Below are 16,430 nucleotides of genomic sequence, written 5' to 3'. Positions count from 1 at the left end.
AATAATTAGCCAAGAAATGTGAGTAACCTATGTTTAAACGGTGAAAACACTCTCCACATACATTAAAACTGTGCAACTCTGAGTGGGCCATGCAATCAAGCAACTGTTACATATCTGTATTAAACTAGCCAACATAGATTTACCACCACATGATGTTGCCCTGCAGCGGGGGCAGAAAATCATTTGCAAACCAGGGATCTTATGTTGATTATCATATTCTTACTTATGTACACACACACACACAGAAGGGAAAAATTTCAAAACAAAACAAAAAACAACTTCGCTTAACCTGTCAAGCACAGGAGCAAAATAAAAATCTCTTTGGGCTCTGTTAAAATTTCTTTAGTAAAAGTGTAAAAGGCCAAACCTAAGAGGTTGGGCAACCCGGAAAGTCCCTCCAGTATCAGGAGTTAATAGTTAGGAAACATTCTTCACATTAACGCCTTATATCTGACAAATCATTGACTCATAGATGCAGATAGACATACAAGTGCACATACATCCAGATGTGCATTTAGACATTAAAAGTGTAGAGGCATGTACACACAGATTGGCAAACCGGTACAGAGTCTAACTGAAGAGCTTAACAAAGTAGACGTGGCAGTAGGGTTTGTGATTTTGCCTGATATGATATTGTGAACCAACTTTGAATAATGACAGGAACCTGAGATGAACACAGTAAGTTAGTAAGGTGTAGCAGAGAAAGGTTGTTTGTTTTCTATCCCTTACAGGAGAAGATTTCCACTAGAGAGGGTCAGAGCGAAGGTAGTGGACCTGGGAATAGTGTAGTGACGTCTCTGGAAGAGACGTCAAAAGGGGGAATTGTGGAATTACAGGGATTATTTTATATAACCATCATCTTTGTCATTGCATTAATTATCATTTCATCCAAGCATTTATTGAAGTTGCTGGCATTATGTTATAATTTATATTATAGGGGTTATCATAATCAAATATTAACATGTTTATTACAGGTGCAGTTATAACTACTTTAAAATGATTGAGTTATATATATATATATCATAACTCATATGCTGAGTATATTGGTAGAGTAAAATAGTAGCTGAGCAAAGGCCTGAATGTATTCAGCTTCTTGTGGTATTTGAGTTTGCTTAGTTACAGGTGACGGAAGGATGTCCAGCCCATGGTGACCTCAAAGGCCTTAGATCATCACCATATTCTTAAGAGTATGCCACAAGGAGGAACCTCTATGTTGCATTTAATTCTTAAAATACATGAATGTTCTGTACATGCAAATTATGTGTTTGTAAGCGCAAGAAGGGGCGTTACAATACCCTGATGTTATAAAAGCAATCTAGAGTGTATTTTGGGTAGAGATGTACAACTGCTTTGCAGTTTGCACCTCTCCACGCTGCGTGCATTCATTAAAATCAATTGTTTGAACGGCCTTTTCTGGACTATCATTGTTTTACTCTCATCCTCAATTTCGAACCCGTAACAGTTGCCATCAACTAGATGCTTACCTGGATATTTAATGTTTGCCCTGGAACCCAGCCATGAAGGTCTAAGTCATGTTTTTGTGGGCAATGCTGTAGATCTTGTTTGTTGTCCAGCCTCTCTGGACTTTAAAGAACTATCACTGAATGGGAATGTCAAGCCTATGTTCAATTCTTCTGGGTTTGAGGAGACTGAACTCACTGCTTTAGAGCCAGTTAAGACTATTTGCATCACTTCTGGATCAAACTAGCTGGCTCCCCTGTCACCCATTTCCAGGTGCCCAGAGACTGTTTGTTTTTGGACGTTTTGCTGTGGTGTTACAGGTCGGGTGGTGTGGCAGTTACTTGTGCCAGCTGGGGGCTCAGGCGAGCTCGCCCAGCATCCTGCTCCAGCGACCAGCCTTGTCTGGTCCAGCCTTGTCTCCTGCGGCTGCCATGCCACCGCCACGCAGTGCGCCCTGCACACCTGCGTCTGCCATCGGCCACTTTCCAGGCCGTCAGCTGGACATCTCCGCCAGCTTAGTCGGCCCCCTGAACTGCTTCACCGCCACTCCCTTCCCCACGGTCACCCTCCTGAGCTGCTTCACATCAGAAAAAGCAACACATCATGTGCATACAGACTGAGTTTATGTTCTACATTCTTAATTACTACAGCCTGTCTAAATGCTGGTTTGATAAAAACTGCAAACAGTGAAGGAGAGAGTGAGCATCCCTGCCTGGTGCCACTCAGGAGCCAGAAGTTGGAGAATGTTTGGTCATTTGGCCTCAGACAAGCTGTTGCTTTCTCTCTTGCTGTAAGTTTTTTTAGTGGCACCAGAGCAGAGAGTGGACAGTGGACTGGTGATTTTTGCCTGAGCAAAGATAGAAAGACAGAGACTAAAACACAACCATGGTGTGTTGGGTCCTTGTTACAATAATCTACATTTATTTATAAGTCATATCTTGGATTTGGTCTTCTGTTCTGGTGTTACCCCCACTCATTGTTTCCCCAATCTGATCATATGTTTATTTCTTTTAATGTAAATGCAACAGCTTCCAAAACCTGTGACATCACATTTAGAAAAATCAGTAATATTAATCTTCCTGATCTTTCATCTCCCATTTATGACCTTCCATTTATTCACAGCTTCTCATCCCCTGATGAACTCGTTTCTTATTATAATGTCAACGTTCATAACCTTCTTAACATATTTGCTCCACTTAAACACTGAACTGTCTCATTTTCCCATTCAGCACTGTGGTTTACACGTAACATGCACCATATCAAAGCTAAAGGATGCCAACTGGAACGTCTGTTCAAGAAAACTGGAGTCACCATACACAAAGAAATGTATAAGGATCATATCTTGTTGTATAAGGACTGCATTGCTTCAGCCAAATCCGCATACTATTCTGGTTTAATCAGTTCTAGTGAAGATAACTCCAGGTCTCTCTTTTCTTTGTTTAGTAAAATCTCAAAAGCTCCGTACTCATTCTCCTCTCGTATGGACTCTGCTGACTTTTGCAACTCTCTTACATCTTTATTCACTCTTATAATCTCTGACATCCACCAACAATTTACCTCTTTAGGAACTTCTAACCTTGAAGTAGACTTTGTTTCCCTCACTGTCTTCCTGTCATTCATTTTCAAATTTACTCCTACCTGATGTATCAAATCTTATTCAAAAATCTAATTTATCCACTGGTCAGCTCAACCGTCTTCCCACTGTGTTAGTTAAAGCCTGTCTTCCCTCATTGGCTCCTCTCATAACTTGTTAGGGTGCCTGGGTCGTTGACCCAGGGTTTTGAGTTTATTATATTATTGAAATTGATTATTTATTATATTATATTATATTATATTATATTATTTATCATTTCTAGTCTTTAGTTTCTTTGTTAGATTTCTGTCTTATGGTTTATGTCTCTGTGTCCCCTGTCAGCTGTATCCCCTTGTTAAGTTCGCGTCTCTGTTATGTTTCCTGTTTTACTTTGAAAGTCTGTGTCTCATGTTAATGCGTCTGGTTTTGCTTCCTTTGTCTCGTCAGCCCTGATTTGCCCCAGCTGTGTTTCCCTCCTGTCTCTCACCTTCTTGCTTGCCTGCCTCGCAGTTTTGTAACATAACTAATATTATCCACTCACACTGGAATTGTTCCTTCATCTTTGAAAACTCCTTTTGTCATTCCAGTTCTCTCAAAGTCTGGGGCAGATCCCAATAACTTTTATAATCTTCGCCCAATATCAAACCTCCCCTTTATTTCAAAAATCCTTGAGAAAGTTGTTGCCTCCCAGCTTCACTCATACCTCAGTGACCATAATCTCTACGAACAATTTCAGTCTGGTTTCCGCCCCAATCATAGCACAGAAACTGCTTTGTTAAGGATTACTAATGACTAATGACCTTCTGATGGCAGCTGATTCTGGTCTTTTAACCATTCTAATCCTTCTTGATTTTAGTGCGGCATTTGACTGCATTTCTCATAATATCCTCCTGAACATTAGCATCCATTGGCATTAGTCATACCCCCCTTGCCTGGTTCACCTCCTATCTCTCAGACCACACTTAGTTTATCCAATTTAAATTCCACTCTTCAAGTTTCTTTACTGCTTCTGCTGGTGTGCCCCAGGGTTCAGTATTAGGGCCTCTTTTATTCATTATCTACATGCTCCCTCTTGGCCATATATTCCGAAAATATAATATCAGTTTTCATTGTTATGATGATGACATCCAGCTCTACATTTCCTCCAAACCTAGTTCATCACTTCCACTCTCGAACTGTCTTATGGAGATTAAATCGTGGTTCTCCTCCAAACTTAACAGTAATAAAACAGAAGTTTTACTTTCACAGCCTCCATCTTAACCAGATCTCACAGTTTCTTCATTAATATTGAAAATTCCCACATCCTTCCTTCCCCGCAGGTGAAGAGTTTGGGTGTTTCCGATTTCAGTCTCACATTAATTACATAACCCGGTCTGCATACTTTCCACTTACATAACATTAACCAACCTTGTCTCTTTCTTACTCCCATGCTGCTGCCATACTTGTCTATAGTCCTATTACTTCGGGGATTGTTTATTGCAACACCATCTTATTTGGTCTCCCCAATAAGTCCCACCAAAAACGTCTTCAGAATTCTGCAGCTCACGTCGTAACTCGTACTTCCTTAAGAGACCATATTACCCCAATTCTTCAACAGCTTCACTGGTTGCCCATAGAAGCTAGGATGCATTTTTATGGTATATCCTAAATCTTAGTTCTCATGTTTAAGTGCATCCACAATCTTGCCCCTCCTTGTATCTGTCATCTGCTTCTTCCGCTTCTGTCTTCTCAATATGGGAACAGAGCTTTCAGTCACTCTGCTCCTCAGCACTGGAACTCACTTCCTTCAGTATTAACCCTCTCGAGGCAGGCGTTGCCGATTTGCAACAGTTAAAAATTAACAACCTGATTACCCCACATACAGTTTTTTTTTGATAATTTTCCCCAAATATCAGATTTTTCCTGTAACTAAAACTTAATTTGAGCCTGAGAGGGTTAAGAAATATAGATTCCCTACTCTTATTCACTTACTTCCTCCACTTATCTCCAAGGCCGAGGTCAGAAGCCGGGTCTGGCCCGGCGCTGGATAAATAGCTGCAGGGCAGGATGGCTGGGTCTACATCGGCTTACTTCTCACCAATTACTTCTCGAGATTGATAAAAATGTCCGGGTTTTCCTATATTCCGACAGAAGACCCATGTGTGACGTCATCCCCAAACAGCTGCTTTGTGAGCACTTGTTCTGCTTTCACAGACAGGACAGACAGCGCACAGCAACGAGTCTAGTGATGTTTAAAAGATCCCAAAGTCCTTCTTTCAGACGAACTGCAAAAGAAATTTCGCTCCTACCGACCATAGCTGGACTGGCCATGGGGCATTCCGGGCATTTGCCCGTTGGGCCCATGGTGATTTTTCGATTTTACGGGCCGATGTTTTTTTGTTGTTGTTGTTTTTGTAACGGTATAAACAATGAAAGGTGGTGGATTGGCCAGATGCTGGCTGATGCATAAAAATAACTCAGTTGTTTGGTAGTGCTCCTTCCATCATAAAACTGATCAATGTTCAGCTGATCGGCTTTTCTGATGCAAGTCCCGTCTTTCTTGTTTGTTTATCCCCCACTTTGCGCTAGAAAGAGGAAACCAGCGGATAAACAACAGCAGCATGTTTAAGCTTGATCAGCTGTTATTAGAATGTATTTAATATTAATTTCTAGTATCAGCTGATGTTTGCTGGAGCTACAGCTGTAAAAGCTGCTGATCATGATATCGGTTTGGTTATCTGGTGAGAGGGAAACATGCAGATGAAACCAGGAGATGTCCTTACTGAATCATCAGAGCTGAACAGGTGATGGAGAAACAGGTTTACCTTTTAGGTGACATGAATGAGTTGAAGGGAAGTTATGAACTGTTTCTGAGAGACAAATAACACCAGGATCATTTTTCTAAGTAGCTGACAGCTGGTAACTGTGCAGGGGCGGATCTAGCAAAGTTTTACCAGAGGCCAGGTGGGGCATTAACAGGAAAAGGGGGGTATAAAGAAATATGTTTCGCTTTTAATAAATAATTATCTGACTCTTACAGCCAGTTTTTATCTGATGTAAAAAGTATAGACATCATACATATACCAATAAGACAGTGTACATCACTGTCACAATAGTGTTTGTTTTCATTCAAAGGCTTTATGGTCTTTCCTATAATACCTGGTGGGCCGGTCTCTAGTCAAAATGCCCGGGCCGATTTTTGTTTCTTTAAGCAAGTTCTTCATGAGTGAGCCAAGTGTCCTCTTTTTTGGAAATCACAATATGGTCACCCTAATATAGCTATTTGTGTGCTAGCGACTACATATTAGCATGTGTTTGCTAACTTGCTATGAGCAAAAATGCTAGTTAACTGACGGTGATGTTTATGCTTAATTTAGGCAACCTTAAGATTTATGTAGCCGCTGGTTGTCATTAAAACTAAGTCTCAATTAGCATGTATGCTCAGTGAATGAGAAGGTAATTATTTGTTTTGTGTTTAATTAGTTTTACAAAAAAGAAAAGAGAAAGAATGGACTATGAAAATGGATAAAGGATACCATGTATTATATAACCCTTAAAGTAACTTGGCATTGTAAACTAGAGATTACTAGAGAAGAAAAGAAGAATTTGAGTTGAAAGCATTCTTCTCATTCTGTTCACTGTCTGTTAAACTGGATAATCTAAGTCAAGTCCACATCTAGTGAGGACAGAAGTTGGCAGAATTCATATTTGGTGGTAGTCTGCCATTTTCCTTGATTTCCTGCAACATTCTGTGGTGTGAGAATTGTCCAGAATTATTTGTAGAAAGCCGACTCGACCTGGAGCCTTATTATTAGGCATACTTATCAGGGCTTCCTGGAGTTCACCTCGTGTCAGCAGCAAATCCAGTGCCGTTGCTTGACTGTCTAGTAATTTTGATCAATTTCGTATTTAGATGGGTTTATTTGTGGTGAGTACAAAATTTCATAGATATCCCTAATAATGTTGTTTATTCTTTCAGGATCATATATTATGTTCACAGATAAATAAACAGCACATATAGTTGTTTTTTCTTTATTTATGTTTAACTGGTTAGCTAGGAATCAACCGGATTTGTTACCGTGTTCAACATTTTGCAAGAGAAGTCTTTGTACTAAGAGCTGAGTTTTTTTATTAACAATTTTATTTAATCCCAAGAATCGATTCTGTTCATGTTGACGCAGCGTTTTCAGTAGGAGAAACTTTCCGTCTCTCATCTGAGTGACTTCTTCGGTCTCAGCTGACTGCAGGTTTCCCCAACCCTATGAACAGTACATTTGCATAATGACTGAAACAAAACATTTCTCCCACAAAACGCTGCGTCCAGATGAACAGAATCAACTTTTGGGGATTTACTTACCTTGATGATTGAGCATGCATCAAGACATAATTTGATTTAATTCTAGTTTTGTTTTAAATATCTTGTTTAGTATTTTCTGTTCTTGGTGGCGCACGTAGGTTTCTTGCCCTGCTTCCCTGCTTTCCAGAGTACAGATGCTAATGTTCCAGGAAGGTCATTATAGTCTAAATATAAAGTTCACTTTTTTAAAAACAATTTCACGGACAGGTTTCTACATCTGGGATTCACACTGTGGACAAGAAGCTGTTACACTCACCTCTGACACTGAGTATCACTGATTTCTGTAGCAGCATGAGTCCATCCTTGTTGTAGACGGTGCAGGTGTAGACTCCACAGTCAGTGAGGCAGAGGTCTTTCAGGGTCAGACTGAGGTCTTTAGCTGTCAGTGGATCTTTGTTCATCTCTGTGCGACCTCTGTAATCCTGGTCCTGTTTATCTGGCTGATTGTTTCCACTCTCATACACGTGGACCTTCATTTGTTGTGGTTCAGTGAGAGTCCACTCCACTGTGACGTCCTCAGGAAGGTCAGGTGTGGTTGTAAAGGGTAGAAGGACAGATGTCTCCCCTTGTGTCACCTCAACCATCTCCGTCTGAGAAACTGAGAGAAAAAAAAGAAGCAAAAAACAAACAGACAGACATGAGTGAGGTTGATCCTCCATCATCTCCTTTGCTCTGTAACCAGCAGATCTTCACTCCTGTTTTTAGTGTTTCTCTGACTTGGAGCTGAACTGCTTGTGCATTTGTGTGTGAGGCTGCACAAACAGCTGGACACACAGGTTTACACATCTGGGATTAAGACTGCGGACAAACAGCTGTTACACTCACCTCTGACACTGAGTATCAGTGACTTGTGTAGCAGCATGTGTCCATCCTTATTGTAGACGGTGCAGGTGTAGACTCCACGGTCAGTAAAGCGGAGGTTTTTCAGGGTCAGGCTGAGGTCTTTATTTTTCACTCGATCTTCGTTCATCTCTGTGCGACCTCTGTAATCCTGGTCTTGTTTTTCTGGCTGATTGTTTCCACTCTCATACACGTGAACCTTCATGGATTTGGGTTGAGTGAGAGCCCACTCCACTGTGACGTCCTGAGGAAGGCCAGGTGTCGTCTTAAAGGGCAGCAGGACAGACCTTTCACCCTGTGTTACCTCCAACATCTTTGTCTGAGGAACTGAGAGAAAAATAAAACACAAAGTTTACAGACAGACATCAGGGAGTGTGATTCTCCATCATGTCCTCTGCTCTGTAAACAGCAGCTCTTCATTCTTGTTTTGGTTACTGTAGAAAAACAGCTGTTACCTCTGACATTGAGAGTCACTGATTTCTGTAGCAGCATGAGTCCATCCTTGTTGTAGACGGTGCAGGTGTAGACTCCACTGTCAGTGAGGTGGAGGTCTTTCAGAGTCAGACTGAGGTCTTTAGTGTTCAGTGGATCTTCATCCATCTCTGTACGACCTCTGTAATCCTGGTCCTGTTTATCTGGCTGATTGTTTCCACTCTCATACACGTGGACCTTCATGGGTTTGGGTTCAGTGAGAGTCCACTCCACTGTGACGTCCTGAGGAAGGTCAGGTGTGGTCTTAAAGGGCAGCAGGGCAGACTCCTCTCCTTCGGTCACTACCAACACCTCCACCCACTCTGGAGGAGGAACTGAGAGAAAAAGTGAAACACATTCCAATCCTACTTTATTTATAAAGCACTTTAAAATACCCAGCACAGGACCAAAGTGCTGTGCATAAAATAAGTTAAAAACAATAGAATAACAGAAAAAGCAAAAGTAAATAAAACACACAATAGTTAAAAATTAAAACAGCGCTATATTAAAAAAAGAAAACAAGATAAAACCGCATAGAATCAATTAAAACAACTAAAATGAAACTAAAAAATAAAACCCAACATGTCATGTAGTGTCAAAGGCCAGGGTGAAGAGGTGGGTTTTCAGGAGTGACTTAAAAACAGGTAGTGAGTAGGGATGGGTATCGTTTAGGTTTTATCCGATACTGGTGCCAAACCGGTACTTTTGAAACGGTGCCGGTGCAAGTTTCCTGCAGTTTCTGAGGAATATTGCAGTCAATCTGGATCAAAATTGGCCCACAGGTACAGTAGGTGTCCCACAGGAGAAATCTGTCAAACGTTGGACCTCAACTATCAAGAATGATTTTTAGTGAATTTTTTGACATCAACCAGACTGTCCCGCTTTAGGCTGTCCCAAAGCAGCCTAAAGCGTGCGTGCATGTGTGAGTACGTGCGCAAGCGTACTTGTGCGCGGATCTATGCTTTCGATCGGGAAATAAGGAGAAAAGGCGCTGCCGTAAAGACTGGTGTAAAAGCGGAAGAAAATTTATGCGGAGGATAAGAAGCGGCTGACTTGATCGCGGCTCACAAATGACGGCTCACTTGATCGCGGTTCTAAAAGAACGTACGTACCTGGACCCGCCTACTATCCTTGTAAAATGATTGGCTAGAATCTGAAACTTTCCCAGGAAGGCCATTAATTGGCTGTAAACTTCCTTTTCAAGAATTTTGGAAAGAAAAGGTAGTTTAGTGGAAGGCCTGTAATTTTTAAGAACCGTAGGATCAAGAGCAGGTTTTTTAATCGGGGGTTTGACTTCTGCATGTTTAAAATCTTTAGGGACTACACCTGAAATCAAAGGGTTTACCAGCTCAAGAACCAAAGGTCCAACTGTTGGTAACACCTCTTTTAAGAGTTTACAGACAGACAGATGTCAGTGAGGTTGATCCTCCATCATCTCCTCTGCTGTGTAACTAGCAGCTCTTCACTCCTGTTTTCAGTTTTTCTGTGGACAACCAGCTGTTACACTCACCTCTGACAGCGAGAGTCACTGATTTCTGTAGCAGCACGTTTCCATCCTTGTTGTAGACGGTGCAGGTGTAGCGTCCACTGTCAGTGAGGTAGAAGTCTTTCAGGGTCAGACTGAAGTCTCCAGTTCTCAGTGGATCTTCCTTCATCTCTGTGCGACCTCTGTAGCCCTGGTCTTGTTTATGTGGCTGATTGTTTCCACTCTCATACACGTGGACTGTCATGAGTTTGGGTTGAGTGCGAGTCCACTCCACTGTGACGTCCTCAGAAAGGTCAGGTGTAGTTTTAAAGGGCAGCAGGACAGACTTCACCCCCTGTGTCACCTCCACAAACTCGCTTTGAGGAACTGAGAGAAAAAAGCAAAACACAAGACAGACAACATCAATGAGTTTGATCTTCTCTGTGGAAACACACACACGCACACACACACACACACACACACACACACACACACACACAGATATATACCTTCACTCTGCTTCATCCTTTTATGTTCAAAATACACACAGAGACCACAGAGAAGAGTCAGGAGAAGAAGAGTACCCAGGACACCTGAGAGGACTTTGGGCCAGACTGGAGGAGCTTCTGTAATACAAACATGGGAGAGGTTGTTTGAGTTCTCTGTTGTACGCACTGCTCACCATCCTCTGTTTGGACTGTCTTTTTGTATGTTTTCTGTTTACGGAGTTTTGATTTTGGACCACAGTCAGTAGTTGGAGCCGGCTCTTTTTAGTGATCCGAGCTGAAAGAGACGGTTCTCTAAAAAGAGCTGGAATTCCCATCAGTATTGAGAACAGCTTTCTTGGTGTGATAATAGATGGTAAAATAAATAAATCATATACATAGCAAAGTTTCAAGAAGTGCTTCAATACTGAGTACACATTCTGGAGCACAAACCACTCCACAACCTCTATTGTTCACTGCTTTTACCGTACTTGCATTAGTGTGCAGAGGTTTGAGGCAATACTTATAAATGTTCACTTTAATCAATCTTCATATTGCAAAAAAAGGGCCATAAGGATGATCCATAAAACTATTACAGTTTAATGGATTGTGCCTTTTCTGTTCTTTACCACAGATTGGTAAATATGCATTAGTTAATGTACACTGCACAGCTTACAAGCAGAGATTATTTGGTCATTTGCACAACTCTGTAAAGGAAGTGGTTCGTTATGACAGTTGTGTGTAAATTGTGAGGGAGGCAACACATCTGTGTGTGTGCAGTGAAGCAGGTGGAACAGACCTCAGTGAAGACCTGAAGCAACGTCCCAGCATGACTTAGGTTAAAAAGAGGTACAAAAATGTGTTTTTTACACAGTACAAGGAGGAGGTAGGGCTTTATGGGGTGTATCACCCACTGTTTTTACACTGTGTGTGAACACATATGTTTATATATCTGTAAATATCTTTATCTCTTGGAGTGAGCTCTATCAACAGAACTGACCTGTGACCTTCAGCTGTACTTCAGTCCGGCTCAGCTCTTGTCCTTGCTTGCGGGCGGTGCAGGTGTAGGTTCCACTGTCAGAGACTGTGGGGTTCCTCAGAGTAAGGCTGAGGTCTCCGGTCTGCAGAGCGTCGGCTCTCATTGATGTTCGGTTGGTGTAACGATCATTTTGAAGAGAAAGATCATCACCACTCTTCACACGTCCGTGAACCATTGGCTTCGTCAGTTCCTCTTGGTCCCACACTGCTGCTGTGGAGCTCATGGAAACATTAACTGGTACCTGACAGGGCAGCAGGACAGACTCAACCCCCTGCTCTACTTCCACCCCTGAGGCATGCTGGGAAACTGAGGAGAGAAACATGAAGAGGTGAGTGCTGTGATTGTAGATATCGGTTATGAACTTCGATGTTTTTATGATTGATCTCTCTCCTGTACTTTAAAAGTCACATTTATTTACACAGCCTAATTACATCACACAGGGGTCACAGTTCAAGTGATTGCTGTCAGTGGGAGCGTGCAGCTGCTTAAAGCTGTAGCACCTAGAATACTTACGTAGACAGCTACTTCCATGCAACTGATATAACGTGCAACAAAACATATTTATACCTTTGTTATTAGGCAAAGTTATGCATTCATGGAACTTTAAGCTTTCTTGTAACCAAATTATGATGATTGAAGTTTATTTGCAGTGTATAGCACAGGCAGCACGATGTTATAATTAATACCTACAGCTTTAGTATATCTACTCTCATTGTTCATACTGGTTATAAGTTTGAATAATTTGTAGGTAAAACAATAAAAACCGATTGTGCCAGTTTCCCCATGACTCTTTCTTTGTTTTTGAGAATAATGACTGACAACATGCCATTTTCAAGCTGCCAAAAAGTGATTGCTGCTTATAACTTGTGACTTATTTGTGAGAAATACTGTTTGTACTTCATACTTGCTGGATATCATTCAGGAGGGTTATATGTTACACATTATACTGCAAACTTAAAGCGAGCTTTTCGTGGACAATCCAAAGAAACTCAAATGTCCAAAATGTTGTAATTCACAAAATGAGACCAAAACAGGAATAATGGCCTAATTTAAACAGGTGGGAGGAGCTTAAAAAAATCAGGGAGTGTAAGTAATGGTGGTTAATTTCCTGCCTACCACCAGAGAGAGCCTAGTGGTACACGTACCACAGATTGAGAACCCATCCAGAATCAAAGGTATCATTCTCTGGTATGTATCAACACGACAGTTTGTCCCACAGAGCTGCCACTCACTGAATCTTTCTGTCTTTGGGACTATTCTGTTGGGTGATGTTTGTGTGAAAATCAAAGAAACAAAGAGAAACTGGCTTCTTTTTTCTACTATAACTGTGTTTACAGGCCAATCCGGTGTTTATCTGTCTTACACACTTGAACAAACAACAAATACACAATTAAACAAAAAGCTAAAAATCAAAATGTATCTTCTGGGGACATAAAAAAAAGTTAAGTGCGAGTTGGCCCATCTCAAATAAATGAATAATCCAAAAAGTAGCTATGCTAATGCTGAAACAAAGAAGAAAAGAAAGTAAAATATTCTTCCAAACAAAACTTATAAATTCTAAATGCACAAATCAGTCCGTGCATGATTACATGGCTCTGCCATCAAAAAGTCACCTGCATGAATATATCGCCTATCGTCATTTATTAGATTGATGAGTTTATGTCATGTCTGTGTGACTCCACATGTTTAAACTCTGACTGTTATCAGTTTAGTTTACTATACATGAACATGCACCGCAGCTCACAAGTTGTATATAAAACACAAACAGATGTGTTTCATCTGGAAAAGCTGCCTCAGATTAACAGCTGAGAGTGAAACAGATGTATAGGATAAAATACTTCTGCTTAAAAATGCATTTCTTTGTTATTTTCTGTTTAAACCGTGACACATGCCTGTGCTGTCACATTGTTTTACCTGCTGAGAGAGAGAGGGAGGCTGCTGCTACAACATTAAAGGTGTGTGACTGATGTACTGGCTGATATTTCAACATGTATGATGGATGATTAATGAAATAACTGCACATAACAAATGTCACAGAAACCTGTTTGTCTGATGTATCTGAGAGAAAAACTGATATCAGGAGTATGTCAGATTTTTAAATCATTCATTTATTGTATAAGTTTGAAAAATCGTGGTTCTTACTTTTGTGTTCGGAAAAGTCATTTTACAGTTTTTATTTGCGTAATATTACAGGTTAAAAGTTACTTCTGTACTTTCAATGAAGACTTATTTACCAAAATAAAAACACTTTGGCCAGATACGCTTGAAATTCATTGTGATGAAGGTTTAATATAACCCAGAGCTAAAATCACAACAATAAAGTAGCTTCTAACAGAACAAGCCTCGGTTCAATCCCCAAATTCCAGCAGACAGCTCTGATGTTTTCCACAGGCTTACTGACGCATTATCCTCTCCGAAGAATAGAAGCGTGACTGTGGGGAAGTACGGGTGACGTCAGTACATACAGCACGAGCGACACAGCGGCAAATGGACCATAAAGTTTGCTTTTAAAGATTTAATCTGCAGTGATAACAATAATAACAATGATGATGACGACAGCGGCTTCTGTGACATAACTGTAGTAACTGCACTTCTGGTTTTTAAAGCCTACATGAAGGCCGCACAGTGAGAGGGTTTATGTACGAGTAGCAGCTGACCACACAGAATGACGTCACACACGTTACTGTGGTGGTGTTTAAACACGTGCTCACAGCTGTCCGTGCGCGCGAGCTCAGAGGATCAGAGAGGCCTTCTTACCGAAAGCGAGGAGCAGAAACATCAGCATCTTTAAACAGTCCCGTTACAGCTGATCCTCACCGGACCACCGACACAGGAACCACCGACAGCTCTCAGATCCGTTACTCTGCTGAAGGAGGCGCAGAGAGTCTCCTCCCTGCTGGACAGGAAACACTGACAGGGGGCGTTTCTCAGCACCAAGCCGCTGTTTTATTCTCTTTATCGATGATGTCATTAATACGTCTTCATTAACAACAGAGAGACCACAGCAGAGGGACAAATGACAACTCACTTTCTGATTTTTGAATCTGTCCTGGTTTGAATGTAACACTCGGTTTTGTATTTAAATGTTCTGAATAAAAGTTCGTTTATGAATCTTGGTTCTTTAAATTCAGGACACTTTATAAAAGTTAGGGGTTGTTCATGAACTGTTTCATTAAATGTAAAAAAAGTGTTCAGAAAATGGAGATGACTGAATTCATACGTGTTCACAATGTAGTGACTGTGTTTCTCGTTTCTCCAATAACTTGAGTATGTGACTAATGGGACCACCCAGCTGCTGGTTACTAAAGGTGGCGGTACAGTCGGGGGCGGGGCCTATTATTAAATTATGTTATTAACTGTGAAAGAGTGTGGAATGAACACGCAATCACGAGTTGCAGCAAGCTGCAGTATCAGCAGTAGGAAGACGTTTGATTTCCGACCAACATAAAGACAGTTCTAGGACATGTTAGGACATATCAGAGACCCAGCTCGATCTCACCTGGCAGAAAAGGTGCCTGGACTGTACTTTTTTAATTCTCAAACAATATAACAGTACAGCGCTTATTTTGACATGTCAACGAAGAGTCATATACAAGTATAAGTGGAACAAAGCAGTAGTCAAACAAAGGAACATTTAAAGAACAGTATAGGTCAGGAATAAAGCAGCATACAAGTACAGTAAGGTGACATAACATATACAAGTATGCATATACAATCTAGTTACATCAATCAAAAAGCTGCATCAAAAACTCCAGTAAGGCTTGAGCTTTATTTAAGTTAGACTTATCTAAATGAAGCCTTCCACAGCAGGGCTTCATTTTTAAAACCAACAAAAATTTGAGTAATTTTCAAGAAGCGACATTTGTGAATAAGATAAGATAAGATAAGATAAGATGGCCTTTATTAGTCCCACAGGTGGGAAATTTGTTTTGTTACAGCAAAAGTGCAAAGTTATGTAGCAGAAATTAGAAAACACTGGAATGCAATAAAATACAATAAAATAAAATAAAATACTATATACAATAGAATAAAATAGAATAGAATAATATATACAATAGAATAAAATAGAAATACAAATACTATATACAACTGAGTAGGAAAATACAAAAACACAACTTCGTCAGAAGAAGAATTGCACGTATAGCAGTCTTATTGCACATGTGTGGGTTTGTGTGTTTGATCAGCTGCAAAAGTCTTTATTGTAGAGTCTGACAGCAGTGGGGAGGAAAGACCTGCGAAATCTCTCCGTCCCACACCGTGGGTGCCGCAGTCTCCCACTGAAGGAGCTGCTCAGTGCTGTCACAGTCTCATGCATGGGGTGGGAGATGTTGTCCAACAGGGATGACAGCTTAGCCACCATTCTCCTGTCACTCACCACCTCCACTGGGTCCAGAGGGCATCCTAGAACAGAGCTGGCCCTTCGGATCAGCCTGTTCAGTCTCTTCCTGTCCCCAGCAGAGATGCTGCCCCCCCAGCAGACCACACCATAAAAGATGGCTGAGGCCACCACAGAGTCATAGAAGGTCTTCAGGAGTGGGCCCTCCACTCCAAACGACCTGAGTCTCCGAAGCAGGTACAGCCTGCTCTGCCCTTTCCTGTAGAGGGCGTCTGAGTTATGAGTCCAGTCCAGTTTGTTGTTCAGATGAACACCAAGGTACCTGTAGCTGTCTACAGCCTCGATGTCCATACCTTGGATGTTCAGTGGTTGCAGTGGAGGATGCTTGTGCCTGCGGAAGTCTACCACCAGCTCCTTGGTTTTA

General features: G+C 41.2%; 1 protein-coding gene across 4 annotated transcripts in view; it reads right to left on the bottom strand.

The window, feature by feature from the left end:
• LOC102077255 (muscle M-line assembly protein unc-89) overlaps nucleotides 1-14,686 on the bottom strand; it is a 28,153-nt gene extending 13,467 nt beyond the window's left edge. For 2 of the 4 annotated variants that reach the window (XM_019356521.2, XM_019356522.2), the window contains exons 1-7: nucleotides 14,428-14,686; nucleotides 11,632-11,976; nucleotides 10,656-10,772; nucleotides 10,192-10,533; nucleotides 8,666-9,016; nucleotides 8,196-8,537; nucleotides 7,627-7,968 (exon numbers count right to left, since the gene is read on the bottom strand). In XM_019356521.2, coding sequence (XP_019212066.1) covers nucleotides 7,627-7,968; nucleotides 8,196-8,537; nucleotides 8,666-9,016; nucleotides 10,192-10,533; nucleotides 10,656-10,772; nucleotides 11,632-11,976; nucleotides 14,428-14,455 — 1,867 coding nt within the window. In that variant the 5' untranslated portion in view covers nucleotides 14,456-14,686. The remainder of the gene's footprint in view (nucleotides 1-7,626; nucleotides 7,969-8,195; nucleotides 8,538-8,665; nucleotides 9,017-10,191; nucleotides 10,534-10,655; nucleotides 10,773-11,631; nucleotides 11,977-14,427) is intronic. The other 2 variants (XM_025904324.1, XM_019356523.2) reach the window with 2 other exon arrangements.
• Nucleotides 14,687-16,430: the final 1,744 nt, after the last annotated feature.

The sequence above is a fragment of the Oreochromis niloticus genome, unplaced genomic scaffold, assembly GCF_001858045.2.
Source record: "Oreochromis niloticus isolate F11D_XX unplaced genomic scaffold, O_niloticus_UMD_NMBU tig00000746_pilon, whole genome shotgun sequence".
Lineage (NCBI taxonomy): Eukaryota > Metazoa > Chordata > Actinopteri > Cichliformes > Cichlidae > Oreochromis > Oreochromis niloticus.
The sequence above is the reverse complement of the archived record's forward strand: the minus strand, read 5'-3'. Positions and strand labels throughout refer to the sequence as shown.